We start from the raw sequence: 16,973 nt of genomic DNA on the forward strand, positions 1-16,973 counted from the left end.
CTCCGTGGTATGCGAGACGACATTGTGCGAAGGGGGCGTGAGCCTTATACCACCTGGCTGCTTCGGGTTTGGGACCTCATGGGCACAAGTGTGCAACTGGATAGTGGTGAGGCAAGGTATCTGGGATCGTTGACCCAGGACCCAGGTGTGAACCAGATATTTGTGAGGGAGCCAGGACCCCTTTCTCTCTGGGACCGGCTCTTAATGAGTGTGAGAGAAAGGTTCATTCACAAAGAGAGAATGCAGGAGTACCATCATAGAATGCAGTGGAAGACACTTGAGGAAGGGATCCAACAGCTAAGAGAGGTGGCAGTATTAGAGGTACTCTTTGGGAGGGATGGACAGCACGGTAATGACCCCGATAAGGTCAGGTGCACAGGACAGATGATGTGGAACCTGGCAAGACTAGGGCCATCGCAATACACCACCTTCATTGCAACCATTGATGCTGACAATAACCGAGAAACAGTGGGCTCTGTTGCCAACAAGCTCAGGAATTATGACAGCATGGTCAATGGTCCACTGAAAGCTCATGTCTCTGCTGTGGTCCAGGACCTCAAAGAGGAGATGAAGGAGATGAGGAAGGAAATGAGGGAGGAGATGGAGGAGATGAGGAAGGTCAGTGTGGCACCAGTGCGAGTCACAGGCCCCCAGGTCAGAGCCCGTCGTCCCCCTGCGAGAGAGAGAGGGTACACCCCACGAGCTGAGCTCTGGTTTTTCCTGTGTGAGCATGGGGAAGACATGAGAAGGTGGGATGGGAAACCCACTTCTGTCCTGGCAGCGCGGGTGCGTGAACTCAAGGAGGGAGGCACTAACCGAGGGGGTTCCGCTAAGGTGAAAGTAGCCTCAGCCTCCCGTGACCGAGCTGCCAGGTATTACAGACAGGAGGATGATATGTCAGATCCCCTCGAAGGTACCTCTAGTATGTATGCCCAGGGAAAGAATGATAACCAGGGCTAGAGGGGCCCTGCCTCTAGCCAGGAAGAGGCACGGGAGAACCGGGTTTTCTGGACAGTGTGGATCCGATGGCCTGGCACATCAGAGCCACAAAAATATGATGCATTGGTTGATACTGGGGCACAGTGTACTTTAATGCCATCGGGACATGTGGGGGCAGAACCTGTATCCATTGCTGGGGTGACCGGGGGATCACAGCAGTTGACCCTTTTGGAAGCTGAGGTGAGCCTGACTGGGAAGGAGTGGCAAAAGCATCCGATTGTGACCGGCCCAGAGGCCCCGTGTATTCTAGGCATAGACTTCCTCCGGAATGGCTATTACAAAGACCCAAAGGGACTCAGGTGGGCGTTTGGGATTGCTGCTGTGGAGGCAGAGGGCATTAGGCAGTTGAACACCCTGTCCGGACTGTCTGAGAATCCTTCTGCAGTTGGGCTCCTGAAAGTGGAAGAGCAACGAGTGCCAATTGCCACCTCGACAGTGCACCGCCGGCAGTATCGGACAAATCGAGATGCTGTGATTCCCATCCACAAGATGATTCGTGAGCTGGAGAGCCAAGGGGTGGTCAGCAAGACCCACTCACCCTTCAACAGCCCCATTTGGCCTGTGCGCAAGTCTGATGGGGAATGGAGATTGACTGTGGACTATCGTGGCTTGAATGAAGTGACTCCACCGCTGAGCGCTGCTGTGCCCGACATGTTGGAGCTCCAGTATGAGCTGGAGTCCAAAGCAGCAAAGTGGTATGCCACCATTGACATTGCCAATGCATTTTTCTCCATTCCTCTGGCAGCAGAGTGCAGGCCCCAGTTTGCTTTCACCTGGAGGGGTGTGCAGTACACCTGGAACCGACTGCCCCAGGGGTGGAAGCACAGTCCCACCATCTGCCATGGACTGATCCAGGCTGCACTGGAAAAGGGTGAGGCCCCAGAACATCTGCAGTACATTGATGACATCATTGTGTGGGGGAACACCGCAACAGAAGTGTTTGAGAAAGGAGAGAGAATAATCCAAATTCTCCTAAAAGCTGGTTTCGCCATCAAGAAGAGCAAAGTCAAGGGGCCTGCCCGAGAGATCCAGTTCCTGGGAGTGAAGTGGCAAGATGGACGGCGTCAGATTCCCACTGAGGTCATCAATAAGATCACTGCGATGTCTCCACCAACCAACAAGAAGGAAACACAAGCTTTCCTAGGCGCCATAGGTTTCTGGAGGATGCACATTCCTGAGTACAGCCAGATTGTGAGCCCTCTCTACCTGGTTACCCGAAAGAAGAACGATTTCCACTGGGGCCCTGAACAGCAGCAAGCCTTTGCCCAGATCAAGCAGGAAATCGCTCACGCCGTAGCCCTTGGCCCAGTCAGGACAGGACCAGAGGTGAAGAACGTGCTCTACTCTGCAGCCGGGAACAATGGTCTGTCCTGGAGCCTCTGGCAGAAGGTGCCTGGTGAGACTCGGGGCCGACCGCTGGGATTCTGGAGCCGAAGCTACAGAGGGTCCGAAGCCAACTACACTCCCACAGAGAAAGAAATCTTGGCAGCTTATGAAGGAGTCCAAGCTGCCTCAGAGGTAATTGGAACTGAGGCACAACTCCTCCTGGCACCCCGACTACCGGTGCTGGGGTGGATGTTCAAAGGAAAGGTTCCCTCCACGCATCACGCCACCGATGCTACTTGGAGCAAATGGATCGCCCTCATCACGCAGCGCGCCCGAATTGGAAACCCAAGTCGCCCTGGGATCTTGGAAATAATTACGAACTGGCCAGAAGGTGAGACTTTTGGGTTATCTTCTGAAGAAGAAGAGGAGCAGGTGACGCGTGCCGAAGAAGCCCCACCGTATAACGAGCTACCAGAGAGTGAAAAACAATATGCCCTCTTCACTGATGGTTCCTGCCGAATTGTAGGCGCTAGCCGGAAATGGAAAGCCGCTGTATGGAGCCCCACACGACAAGTTGCACAGGCTACGGAAGGAGAAGGTGGATCGAGCCAATTTGCTGAACTCAAAGCCGTTCAATTAGCTCTGGACATTGCTGAAAGAGAGAAGTGGCCAAAGCTCTACCTTTACACTGATTCATGGATGGTAGCCAATGCTCTGTGGGGTTGGCTGGAAAGGTGGAATAAGGCAAAATGGCAGCGCAGAGGAAAACCAATCTGGGCTGCTGAGGAGTGGAAAGACATTGCCGCTCGAGTAGAGAAGCTATCTGTGAAGGTCCGTCATGTAGATGCTCACATTCCCAAGAGCCGGGCTAATGAAGAACATCGTAATAACAAGCAGGTAGATCAGGCTGCGAAAATAGAGGTGTCCCAGATAGACCTGGATTGGCAACATAAAGGAGAGTTGTTCCTAGCTCGATGGGCCCATGATGCCTCAGGCCATCAGGGCAGAGATGCCACCTATAAGTGGGCACGAGACCGAGGGGTGGATCTGACCATGGACAGTATCTCCCAGGTCATCCATGACTGTGAGACATGCGCTGCGATCAAGCAGGCCAAGCGGGTGAAGCCCCTGTGGTATGGTGGGCGGTGGTCCAAATACAAGTATGGGGAGGCCTGGCAGGTTGATTACATCACACTGCCTCAAACCCGCCAAGGCAAGCGCCATGTGCTCACAATGGTAGAAGCCACCACAGGATGGCTGGAGACCTACCCTGTGCCTCACGCTACTGCCCGGAACACCATCTTGGGCCTTGAAAAGCAAGTCCTTTGGAGGCATGGTACCCCTGAGAGGATTGAATCTGACAATGGGACTCACTTCAAGAACAGCCTTATAAACACCTGGGCTAGAGAACATGGCATTGAGTGGGTGTACCACATCCCTTACCATGCACCAGCAGCTGGGAAGGTTGAGCGGTGTAATGGACTGCTTAAAACCACCTTGAAGGCACTGGGTGGGGGGAGTTTCAAAAACTGGGAGGTGCATTTAGCAAAAGCCACCTGGTTAGTTAACACCCGAGGCTCCACCAGCCGAGCCGGCCCTGCCCAATCCGAACCCCTACAAACAACAGATGGGGATAAGGTTCCAGTGGTGCACATGAGAGGTATGCTTGGAAAAACTGTTTGGGTAAAGTCTGCCTTGAGCAAAGACAAACCCATCCGTGGGGTTGTTTTTGCTCAGGGACCAGGTTGTACCTGGTGGGTGATGCAAAGGGATGGAGAGACCCGATGCATACCGCAAGGGGACCTTGTTTTAGGGTGAACTACCCATGGCTCTGTACTTGTATCAGTATCAGCATGTACATATGTATATAATTTAGGTGATGCTTGTATTTATATGGTTAAAAAGTTAAGTTTCATGTAACATGTTAGTATGGAAAAAAAATTCGGGGTGGATAATGTTGGGGTTTCAGTTTAGTCCTAGTTTTTTTTCTGTTAAAGGAATTTTTTCCCATAGCATGTTGCTAGGAGATAAATGGCCATACTTGAGAGGAGATAGCCATACTTAAGAAAGACAAAAGGGCCCGGCCAGGCTTTTGTTCTCACCTGGCGGGCAGTTCAGTTCGCTCTCAGCGTCTGGAGAGAGAAGCCGCGGAGAGAAGAGCTGCTGGTTCCCGTTTTCGGCGTCTTTCCCTCTGCTGGGAACAACACCGGGGATCCCAAAGCTGCTTTTCCCTGCCCTGCTGGAGGCTGGGCTGTGGCCGCCCGCCCCGCTGCTGCTTCGAGCCTTCGCTACGCTGTAGCCGTGCTTACCCTGCCTGCCTGGAGCCCCGGGGGGTTCCCCTTTTGGATACATCTCGTCTGCCACCCGGGATTTGTGTTTGTGCCTGCCGCTCCAGCCTACCAGTCCAGCCTGCTGTTTCCGAGACTCCGGGACCAGCTGCCCACCGGTTTGTGAAGCTCCTTTGTTCCACCCTTCCCCGGGATCCCAGGGCATCAGAGCAGCCGCGTGCTTCCCGAGCTCGCTCCGGAGCGCCCCCTGCAGCCGCGGGGGAACCATCGCACCTGCCCTGCTCACCGGGAGCCGCCAGCGATCCCTGCCGGCTGCGAGCGGAACTGCACCCGAGGGGAAATAGCCTGACAGCCGAGAAGGCCGGGACTGGGTTTGTGTTTGCTGTTACTGTCATAGTTGTTGTTGTTTTGTTTGACTAGTTATATATATATATATATATATATATATATATATATATATATATAGTAAAGAACTGTTATTCCTATTTTCCCACATCTTTGCCTAAAGACCCTTGATTTCAAAATTATAATAACTCAGAGGGAAAGGGGTTACATCTGCCACTCCAAGGGAGGCTTCTGCCTTCCTTAGCAGACACCTGTCTTTCAAACCGAGACAGATCTTGGCGCCCAACCGTGGGGCCTGAGGGCATTAAGAGAGAGAGGTGAAAAAGGAATAACAGTTCCTGGATAACTTAATTTGGTGTGTTGGATATAGGAACCTTGGTAGGCAGCACTATGTGGTCTACTTTGCCCTGGTTCGGGTGGCATGTGGCCGTGGCTATATTCTTCCCCTTTGCAGCTCCCTACTTGAATATGGGTCCTCTCACTAAGGCTACCATTGCTGTTATCCAGCTCGTGCTGTGGGTCGAGAAGGTGAGGAATTCATGGGTTTTTAACTTCCTCCGGAATGTGGGCACGTGGATAAATGGCTATCACACACTGAGCGCATGTTTTTGGGGTTATGTTAACAATGGTACCTTCTGTGAGGAAATGACACCAGGGGAAGTTTTCCCCCAACCCCTCAACCAGTTCTTTGGACCCACCCCATCAATTTTTGAAGGGTTTAGATTCCTTCTGAATACTAACCACCTGCTGCTGGTAGGCCTACTCTATTTAGCATTCAAGGATAAATTGAGACTGGCTTGGATAACTACCCAGACACCAGCCCCAGAGACTAGAGATCCTGCCCCAGAGCCTGACCCTGCCCCAGAACCTGACATGGCCCCAGAGAGTAGAGTTCCTACCCCAGAGCCTGATCCTGCCCCGGAACCTGACACGGCCCCAGACACTAGAGATCCTACCCCAGAGCCTGATTCAGCCCCAGAGCCTGACACAGCCCCAGACACTAGAGACCCTGCCCCACAGCCTGATACCGCCCAACAGCCCACCTCAGAAATGGACTACCCGAAATGGGTGGGGGTACTGGCGAAAGGGATGCAGGAGATGTGCCAGGAGATGGGCCAGGTGCGCAAGGAGATATGCCAGGAGATGGGCCAGGTGCGCAAGGAGATGTGCCAGGAGATGGGCCAGGTGCGCAAGGAGATGTGCCAGGAGATGGGCCAGGTGCGCCAGGAGATATGCCAATTGCTAAGGGAATACACCTCCTCAGCTAGTGAAAAAACCTCTCCCTGCCCCAAAGAGGGTGAGTCCGACGGTGCAGCAGCAGAACCCACGGATGTTACAACCGCCCAGGTTTCAGCTGAACCCCAAGGACAAGTACAGCCAGCAGCAGTCGCCCCTGTGCAAAGGAGGAAGTGTAAGACCAAATCAGTACGACCAGTTAATGATGATGGGGAACCAGGGCCCTCACAACCAGCAGGGGAGCCAGAGCCAGAAATCATCATTGAGTCCCTGTCGTACGACAGTCTCCGTGGTATGCGAGACGACATTGTGCGAAGGGGGCGTGAGCCTTATACCACCTGGCTGCTTCGGGTTTGGGACCTCATGGGCACAAGTGTGCAACTGGATAGTGGTGAGGCAAGGTATCTGGGATCGTTGACCCAGGACCCAGGTGTGAACCAGATATTTGTGAGGGAGCCAGGACCCCTTTCTCTCTGGGACCGGCTCTTAATGAGTGTGAGAGAAAGGTTCATTCACAAAGAGAGAATGCAGGAGTACCATCATAGAATGCAGTGGAAGACACTTGAGGAAGGGATCCAACAGCTAAGAGAGGTGGCAGTATTAGAGGTACTCTTTGGGAGGGATGGACAGCACGGTAATGACCCCGATAAGGTCAGGTGCACAGGACAGATGATGTGGAACCTGGCAAGACTAGGGCCATCGCAATACACCACCTTCATTGCAACCATTGATGCTGACAATAACCGAGAAACAGTGGGCTCTGTTGCCAACAAGCTCAGGAATTATGACAGCATGGTCAATGGTCCACTGAAAGCTCATGTCTCTGCTGTGGTCCAGGACCTCAAAGAGGAGATGAAGGAGATGAGGAAGGAAATGAGGGAGGAGATGGAGGAGATGAGGAAGGTCAGTGTGGCACCAGTGCGAGTCACAGGCCCCCAGGTCAGAGCCCGTCGTCCCCCTGCGAGAGAGAGAGGGTACACCCCACGAGCTGAGCTCTGGTTTTTCCTGTGTGAGCATGGGGAAGACATGAGAAGGTGGGATGGGAAACCCACTTCTGTCCTGGCAGCGCGGGTGCGTGAACTCAAGGAGGGAGGCACTAACCGAGGGGGTTCCGCTAAGGTGAAAGTAGCCTCAGCCTCCCGTGACCGAGCTGCCAGGTATTACAGACAGGAGGATGATATGTCAGATCCCCTCGAAGGTACCTCTAGTATGTATGCCCAGGGAAAGAATGATAACCAGGGCTAGAGGGGCCCTGCCTCTAGCCAGGAAGAGGCACGGGAGAACCGGGTTTTCTGGACAGTGTGGATCCGATGGCCTGGCACATCAGAGCCACAAAAATATGATGCATTGGTTGATACTGGGGCACAGTGTACTTTAATGCCATCGGGACATGTGGGGGCAGAACCTGTATCCATTGCTGGGGTGACCGGGGGATCACAGCAGTTGACCCTTTTGGAAGCTGAGGTGAGCCTGACTGGGAAGGAGTGGCAAAAGCATCCGATTGTGACTGGCCCAGAGGCCCCGTGTATTCTGGGCATAGACTTCCTCCGGAATGGCTATTACAAAGACCCAAAGGGACTCAGGTGGGCGTTTGGGATTGCTGCTGTGGAGGCAGAGGGCATTAGGCAGTTGAACACCCTGTCCGGACTGTCTGAGAATCCTTCTGCAGTTGGGCTCCTGAAAGTGGAAGAGCAACGAGTGCCAATTGCCACCTCGACAGTGCACCGCCGGCAGTATCGGACAAATCGAGATGCTGTGATTCCCATCCACAAGATGATTCGTGAGCTGGAGAGCCAAGGGGTGGTCAGCAAGACCCACTCACCCTTCAACAGCCCCATTTGGCCTGTGCGCAAGTCTGATGGGGAATGGAGATTGACTGTGGACTATCGTGGCTTGAATGAAGTGACTCCACCGCTGAGCGCTGCTGTGCCCGACATGTTGGAGCTCCAGTATGAGCTGGAGTCCAAAGCAGCAAAGTGGTATGCCACCATTGACATTGCCAATGCATTTTTCTCCATTCCTCTGGCAGCAGAGTGCAGGCCCCAGTTTGCTTTCACCTGGAGGGGTGTGCAGTACACCTGGAACCGACTGCCCCAGGGGTGGAAGCACAGTCCCACCATCTGCCATGGACTGATCCAGGCTGCACTGGAAAAGGGTGAGGCCCCAGAACATCTGCAGTACATTGATGACATCATTGTGTGGGGGAACACCGCAACAGAAGTGTTTGAGAAAGGAGAGAGAATAATCCAAATTCTCCTAAAAGCTGGTTTCGCCATCAAGAAGAGCAAAGTCAAGGGGCCTGCCCGAGAGATCCAGTTCCTGGGAGTGAAGTGGCAAGATGGACGGCGTCAGATTCCCACTGAGGTCATCAATAAGATCACTGCGATGTCTCCACCAACCAACAAGAAGGAAACACAAGCTTTCCTAGGCGCCATAGGTTTCTGGAGGATGCACATTCCTGAGTACAGCCAGATTGTGAGCCCTCTCTACCTGGTTACCCGAAAGAAGAACGATTTCCACTGGGGCCCTGAACAGCAGCAAGCCTTTGCCCAGATCAAGCAGGAAATCGCTCACGCCGTAGCCCTTGGCCCAGTCAGGACAGGACCAGAGGTGAAGAACGTGCTCTACTCTGCAGCCGGGAACAATGGTCTGTCCTGGAGCCTCTGGCAGAAGGTGCCTGGTGAGACTCGGGGCCGACCGCTGGGATTCTGGAGCCGAAGCTACAGAGGGTCCGAAGCCAACTACACTCCCACAGAGAAAGAAATCTTGGCAGCTTATGAAGGAGTCCAAGCTGCCTCAGAGGTAATTGGAACTGAGGCACAACTCCTCCTGGCACCCCGACTACCGGTGCTGGGGTGGATGTTCAAAGGAAAGGTTCCCTCCACGCATCACGCCACCGATGCTACTTGGAGCAAATGGATCGCCCTCATCACGCAGCGCGCCCGAATTGGAAACCCAAGTCGCCCTGGGATCTTGGAAATAATTACGAACTGGCCAGAAGGTGAGACTTTTGGGTTATCTTCTGAAGAAGAAGAGGAGCAGGTGACGCGTGCCGAAGAAGCCCCACCGTATAACGAGCTACCAGAGAGTGAAAAACAATATGCCCTCTTCACTGATGGTTCCTGCCGAATTGTAGGCGCTAGCCGGAAATGGAAAGCCGCTGTATGGAGCCCCACACGACAAGTTGCACAGGCTACGGAAGGAGAAGGTGGATCGAGCCAATTTGCTGAACTCAAAGCCGTTCAATTAGCTCTGGACATTGCTGAAAGAGAGAAGTGGCCAAAGCTCTACCTTTACACTGATTCATGGATGGTAGCCAATGCTCTGTGGGGTTGGCTGGAAAGGTGGAATAAGGCAAAATGGCAGCGCAGAGGAAAACCAATCTGGGCTGCTGAGGAGTGGAAAGACATTGCCGCTCGAGTAGAGAAGCTATCTGTGAAGGTCCGTCATGTAGATGCTCACATTCCCAAGAGCCGGGCTAATGAAGAACATCGTAATAACAAGCAGGTAGATCAGGCTGCGAAAATAGAGGTGTCCCAGATAGACCTGGATTGGCAACATAAAGGAGAGTTGTTCCTAGCTCGATGGGCCCATGATGCCTCAGGCCATCAGGGCAGAGATGCCACCTATAAGTGGGCACGAGACCGAGGGGTGGATCTGACCATGGACAGTATCTCCCAGGTCATCCATGACTGTGAGACATGCGCTGCGATCAAGCAGGCCAAGCGGGTGAAGCCCCTGTGGTATGGTGGGCGGTGGTCCAAATACAAGTATGGGGAGGCCTGGCAGGTTGATTACATCACACTGCCTCAAACCCGCCAAGGCAAGCGCCATGTGCTCACAATGGTAGAAGCCACCACAGGATGGCTGGAGACCTACCCTGTGCCTCACGCTACTGCCCGGAACACCATCTTGGGCCTTGAAAAGCAAGTCCTTTGGAGGCATGGTACCCCTGAGAGGATTGAATCTGACAATGGGACTCACTTCAAGAACAGCCTTATAAACACCTGGGCTAGAGAACATGGCATTGAGTGGGTGTACCACATCCCTTACCATGCACCAGCAGCTGGGAAGGTTGAGCGGTGTAATGGACTGCTTAAAACCACCTTGAAGGCACTGGGTGGGGGGAGTTTCAAAAACTGGGAGGTGCATTTAGCAAAAGCCACCTGGTTAGTTAACACCCGAGGCTCCACCAGCCGAGCCGGCCCTGCCCAATCCGAACCCCTACAAACAACAGATGGGGATAAGGTTCCAGTGGTGCACATGAGAGGTATGCTTGGAAAAACTGTTTGGGTAAAGTCTGCCTTGAGCAAAGACAAACCCATCCGTGGGGTTGTTTTTGCTCAGGGACCAGGTTGTACCTGGTGGGTGATGCAAAGGGATGGAGAGACCCGATGCATACCGCAAGGGGACCTTGTTTTAGGGTGAACTACCCATGGCTCTGTACTTGTATCAGTATCAGCATGTACATATGTATATAATTTAGGTGATGCTTGTATTTATATGGTTAAAAAGTTAAGTTTCATGTAACATGTTAGTATGGAAAAAAAATTCGGGGTGGATAATGTTGGGGTTTCAGTTTAGTCCTAGTTTTTTTTCTGTTAAAGGAATTTTTTCCCATAGCATGTTGCTAGGAGATAAATGGCCATACTTGAGAGGAGATAGCCATACTTAAGAAAGACAAAAGGGCCCGGCCAGGCTTTTGTTCTCACCTGGCGGGCAGTTCAGTTCGCTCTCAGCGTCTGGAGAGAGAAGCCGCGGAGAGAAGAGCTGCTGGTTCCCGTTTTCGGCGTCTTTCCCTCTGCTGGGAACAACACCGGGGATCCCAAAGCTGCTTTTCCCTGCCCTGCTGGAGGCTGGGCTGTGGCCGCCCGCCCCGCTGCTGCTTCGAGCCTTCGCTACGCTGTAGCCGTGCTTACCCTGCCTGCCTGGAGCCCCGGGGGGTTCCCCTTTTGGATACATCTCGTCTGCCACCCGGGATTTGTGTTTGTGCCTGCCGCTCCAGCCTACCAGTCCAGCCTGCTGTTTCCGAGACTCCGGGACCAGCTGCCCACCGGTTTGTGAAGCTCCTTTGTTCCACCCTTCCCCGGGATCCCAGGGCATCAGAGCAGCCGCGTGCTTCCCGAGCTCGCTCCGGAGCGCCCCCTGCAGCCGCGGGGGAACCATCGCACCTGCCCTGCTCACCGGGAGCCGCCAGCGATCCCTGCCGGCTGCGAGCGGAACTGCACCCGAGGGGAAATAGCCTGACAGCCGAGAAGGCCGGGACTGGGTTTGTGTTTGCTGTTACTGTCATAGTTGTTGTTGTTTTGTTTGACTAGTTATATATATATATATATATATATATATATATATATATAGAGTAAAGAACTGTTATTCCTATTTTCCCACATCTTTGCCTAAAGACCCTTGATTTCAAAATTATAATAACTCAGAGGGAAAGGGGTTACATCTGCCACTCCAAGGGAGGCTTCTGCCTTCCTTAGCAGACACCTGTCTTTCAAACCGAGACAGGAAGTTGTCAAGTCTCCCTCCTTGGAGATATTCAAAAGGCTGCTGGACATGGTCCTGTGCAAACAGGTGGCCCTGTTTGAAGGGAGGGGTTGGATACTGACCTCCAGAGACCCCTGCTAACCTCAACCATTCTGTAATTCTGTGAAATGTGAGTGGGACAGTCTAATAGCTCACTTCACCCTTTTATGCTGCATGGTCTCTCAGTTAAATCACTATACAAGAAGAAACAATTCTTTCTCTTCTGATGATGAAACACATGAAGGACAATCTGTAAAGTGCCAGTTTATGGAATTCTAAAATGCAGTAATCTCAGTTCAGCAACCTACGGGATTCCCTCTATGCATGTCAGCAACATTTAGATGGTTTGCCATACCAGTAAATCATCACAGCACTGAGTTTATTGTGGGATGTCAAAATACTATGCTTCTCATTGAAAAAATAAGTAATGGACTCAAAGACCAAAGGTCACAGCAAATTACATCATATTCTCTTGTACTATGAAATGAATATTTCAGAATGTGTTTATGAGTCTCTTCTTTCTTGCTTCTGTTCTTGATGACTGAGAAATCCAAAAGGGAGCTCTCCATCCCATAAATGCATATTTCATATGCTCATCAGGAGGTAACTTAATTAACATTTTTCTATGCTGTTCCAAAGCCTGCTGACATCAATGGGAAGACTCCCATTGTCATCACCACCCTAAGGATCTTCTGGGTAGCTAGCACAACATGCAACTGTGCTGTTTTCCTTCTGTTGTAGGCCTTCCTTTGACAGGCCTGTAATCATGGTTAGAAGTTACTATAGCAAACTCCCTGCCTTAAAATATCATCAAATGGATTTTTAAAAGACAGGAAATAAATGTTAATGTTGTTGTCACTCACTCATTTAATTCCAAAGCTTCATGTGCTGCAGAAATTCGGGCTTGAGGGTTTCTCTCTCTCCAGGCTTTTTGCATTACTATTCAATAAACAAAGGAGAAGAGAGGAATATCAGTTATTACAGGATTAACAAGGAGAATCTACTGCACTATAACAACAGAATTTATTGGTCTCAGCCTGACTCACTACAGAGTATTTCATATAGCTCAGTGATCATTCAAAAAATTACATAACAAACAGGAGCTTTTGTCCCAAGTACTCAGCGCTTTTTCTTCTTTAATTTAATTAAACCTTTTTCCAGGAGAAAGTCTGGCTGAGACATCAGGCTGTCTGCGCTGCCAAGTACAGAGGTGACAAGCAGCTATTTTCTCTTGGTGTAGTAGATTCCACAGGGAAAAAAACAATAAAGGGATAGTTGCAATTCTTATTTTAGCTCCTTATTGTGTTGTTGCTTTACGTGAATGTTAAATGGAAACAACTTCCAGGCTAATATTACCACCTCATAATTACACCACTGAGTTCAGAAAGCAGGATTCATGTTTATCATGTGTCAAAAAAGCACAGTATGTCCTCCTTCGTAATTATGCCTTCAGAATGAAGCATCCAACTGTTAGTATCTCTCCCTTCCTAAGAGACAAAGATTTCTTTTTTCAGAGACAAATTCTAATGATTGAAATCATTGTTGTACATTTTTAGTACAATCAAAGTCTGCATGTGGACTTCACAGTACAGGCTTAACACAACTAAAGCTGCTTATACAAAGTCAGTTGTAAATGTGTTCCCATATTTTACAGAGCTTCTAACTACATCAGAGAATGAAACACAGGCCTCAAATTTTACATCAGCTCTCTCTCCTGTCAGCGTAGACTAAACGGAACCTGGATAATGTAACTCAACCTACTACACTGCAGCTGGAGGCAAATTAAACTATATGTTTGAAGCCACTGCAAGAAAGCGAAGGAAAGGAACAAGCCTTTACACTTTTAAATGGTACCTTAAATGACTTCAGCAACATAGCAGAACAACACAGCAACATAAATTAGATAGTTTACATATACAGATACTTGTTCAGATCTAGAATTCTATAAATTCAACAACAATGGCTTTCTCAGCATGATCAAACTTCTGCCTTTTCTTATCTATGCGAAAGAACTGGTGTCTCACTGCATTTTTCCTGCATCAGTTTAAATCAGCCATTAACCTATTAGCAAAAGCATTTGTTCACAAGGTCTCTTACTAGCATCTGCAGGCCGTAAATGATCTGTGTCACATGTAAAGAATGTCTGATGGTCCTGTGCAGAAAGATTCATATCGTAGTAAGTCAAAGGTTCTCTTCCTGTTACCCATGTATACCTGCAAACATGTCAACAAGGAGACATTTTGGTTAATGAGGTCACACGTGCCAAAATGAATCCAGAAAAGAATGCTAGACCTTTGAGATGGGCATGGCCAAATAAGTTCACCTGGCCAATCTTCTAACCCATATACATTGCACTTCACTGTACAGTGATGGAGCAACGGTAGCTGAACCTAAGCTAATGAGGATGCTGAAAAATACACACTGCAACTTGGTAACACATATATTCAAACCTTAGGACTCCATGAAATCTATATGGAATTCATTAGGTTGTTTGCTATAATGGATTTGAACAGAATTGCTGCATTAACACCAGGTACAACACACTTAGGTTTCTGCATAGTTTTTAATAAGGTTGCCAAAAATTGGAGAAATAACAAGTGCATCAGCATGAATTTAAATTCCTTTTCATTTGGAAACATTTTATGAATTAGAGAAAAACCTGACATGAGTGCATGTATACACAGTGGATTTTGTTTTTTCATCTCTTAAGTTAGATTAATGGAAAAGTACAGTTAAGCTCCTTAAACCAGTTCTGTGCCTGAAAACAGTAATTTTGTAGCACCTACCGATTATATTCAGCTCCTCTGAACAGATTTAAAGGATTTCGCCAGACTTTGCATTCTGTAAGAAGCAGACACACACATAATGAATCTCTCCCAAATTACAATGGTACTTGAGGTTTATAAAAAACATCAGTTACCATACAATGAGCCTTATCAAATGACTTATTTTTTATAGGTGCAAATGGAAAAACCCATCAATAGCATTGAAGGTAGTTCTTCCTTTCTTAAATAATAATTTAATTATAAATTAGTGTCAACAAATACAATCATTCCAGACAAATAACCACTAACAAAGCCCCAAATGCCACATGAAAAGATAATACTGATTTGTGCCAGGACTCACATTTACCATAATGCAGAACTGAAGAGGGATCACACTGGGTTATTGCACTGAAAAACAGCAATTAACTCGGTCTCTACAGACTTGTTATTTCCCTGGAAAAACACCACTGTCCAGATAATGCTGTAAATCATGGAGAATCTCAGCTACAGTTGCCAAATTTAATTCCTCCTTAGTTTGTGGAGTAAAAATCCATGGAAACATCTGCTGATCTTACTTAAGTTACAAGCAGATGCTGAAATTGATTGGCAGAGAAAAGTTGGTTGCATTGCAAAGGTTTCAGAATATTAAAAACATTTTATAAATTTCCCTCAGGGGGAAAAATTGTGAATTTTTCACACTGCAAGAAGTAAGCGATATGGAAATCAACAATGTAATTTAAGGCAAAAATTTTAAAAATACATAATCAAATTGTATAGCCTTTGGAACAGTGAGGTCTTGATTCTGGCTTTTCCTTTAATTTAACACCAGATTAATTTTCTTAATTTCAACAAAGACAATTCACTCCAGTGAAGGTGAGACCAGAATAAACCCCACTATTTGCATAAAGACTCACTGAGAGGCAGCAATTCCATCACAAATCTGCTACTGGATGACCCCTCACATGGTGCTCTGCAAAAACTCATCAGTAGCACTGGCCCTCCAGCATTTCATCACCTGCTTTCCACTAAAAAAAGTTAACCAGCACATTCCTCCCTATGAAATTTTGTGACATCATTTCTAAAGAGATCAAACCAACAGTTTTCTGGTAGAATATTGAGTCAGAAGGGTATCTTTATGGTAACAATATGCCTGTTCCCTTTATGCCTGTTCCATTAAAAAAAGAAGTACTGAACAGCAAGTCAAGTCCTCCTCTTTTCTTATGGAATGGGGCATGGACAGAAAGCATTTTACATAAATTATTCACAGTAACATAAGGACACCCTCAGCAACACCAAAACTAGTCAAGTGGAATAGGAGGTGGGCCCTCAGTTTACTGCCTACCCAGCAAGTGCATGGAACAGACAGAGGAACAGGCAGACTTTAAGGAAGAGTGTATCTTTCCACCATCCGTTTCAGCAGGCAGCTAATATTAGAAAGTTCCACTGGTTTACTCAGCAGAAGTGCCTGGTCGACATTCAGCTGCTCTGTTGTGCAGCCAGAGGGTATGGCTGTTTGACAAGCTTCAATCCAACAGTTTTTACATAATATGACTTTCCAACCATTGCAAATATTAAATCAACATCAGACTTCTCAGTTCCAGAGGTGTAATTCAATGTCTTGACTTACTCTGCAGCCAATGAGATTAGGTAACAACTGTGTGATTGCAGTGACACTTTTTGTTCATTTTATTTGAATTCAGGTCTTTGTGCTTTATCAAATTATGCAGTATTTTGGCACAGTAGCAGGGAAAGGTTGAACTGGGGAACAAAAGGAGGAGGTAAAGAAGGCCTTTTATTACCACCTTCATGTCCTGGGGATGTTTTGGCATCTGTCTGCCTAGTTAAACATGGTGTTCTCTTGTTCCTTTTGTCTTGGTACCTGCTAACACCATGGTCTCAGTACAACATCATTCTTCTTACCTTTCTAAAGGCAAAAGTTTCTACTGCAACATTCTTAGACAAACATCTATATAGGAACACACGCTGAGCCAAGAGAAAAAGCCATCTCTACCTTGTTGGACAGTGAAAGAAATATCCCAGTGTAGATGCATGGTAAACCAAAAAGGTTACCTTTTCTGTTGTATTACAAAACAATAATATAACTATGTCCTTATTTTAACCTTTCAGAGACTTTTTCAATGATCACTTTTTGAGCACTGATACCTTTCTGAAGGCACAAATAACAGGCTATCCATACAGACACACTGTGTAGTGACACCGAGAGTCCCAGCTCAGTGTCAATGCACTGAAAGCAAACACACTCCTTGACTATTTCTTTGTATCAGAAAAGCCAAGATGCTTGTGTGAACCTCGTTAGTCAAAATACCGTGCCTTCTGCTTTAAAATTACAGGAGCTATTTCAGAGCTGCTGAAGTGTGACTGAGCACGCTGATGAGTGCACACAGGTGTTTCCAAGCCATCCCATGCTTTCTGCCAGTTCACCCAAATCTAATATCCTGAACCATGCAGTGCCACTATTCACAGC

General features: G+C 48.6%; 1 protein-coding gene across 10 annotated transcripts in view; it reads right to left on the reverse strand.

The window, feature by feature from the left end:
* ST7 (suppression of tumorigenicity 7) overlaps nucleotides 1–16,973 on the reverse strand; it is a 174,678-nt gene that overhangs the window by 72,165 nt on the left and 85,540 nt on the right. For all 10 annotated transcript variants that reach the window (XM_068996979.1, XM_068996952.1, XM_068996899.1 and 7 more), the window contains 3 exons: nucleotides 14,510–14,564; nucleotides 13,821–13,936; nucleotides 12,587–12,662 (listed from right to left, as the gene is read on the reverse strand). In XM_068996979.1, coding sequence (XP_068853080.1) covers nucleotides 12,587–12,662; nucleotides 13,821–13,936; nucleotides 14,510–14,564 — 247 coding nt within the window. The remainder of the gene's footprint in view (nucleotides 1–12,586; nucleotides 12,663–13,820; nucleotides 13,937–14,509; nucleotides 14,565–16,973) is intronic.

Source organism: Aphelocoma coerulescens, chromosome 1A (genome assembly GCF_041296385.1).
Source record: "Aphelocoma coerulescens isolate FSJ_1873_10779 chromosome 1A, UR_Acoe_1.0, whole genome shotgun sequence".
NCBI lineage: Eukaryota > Metazoa > Chordata > Aves > Passeriformes > Corvidae > Aphelocoma > Aphelocoma coerulescens.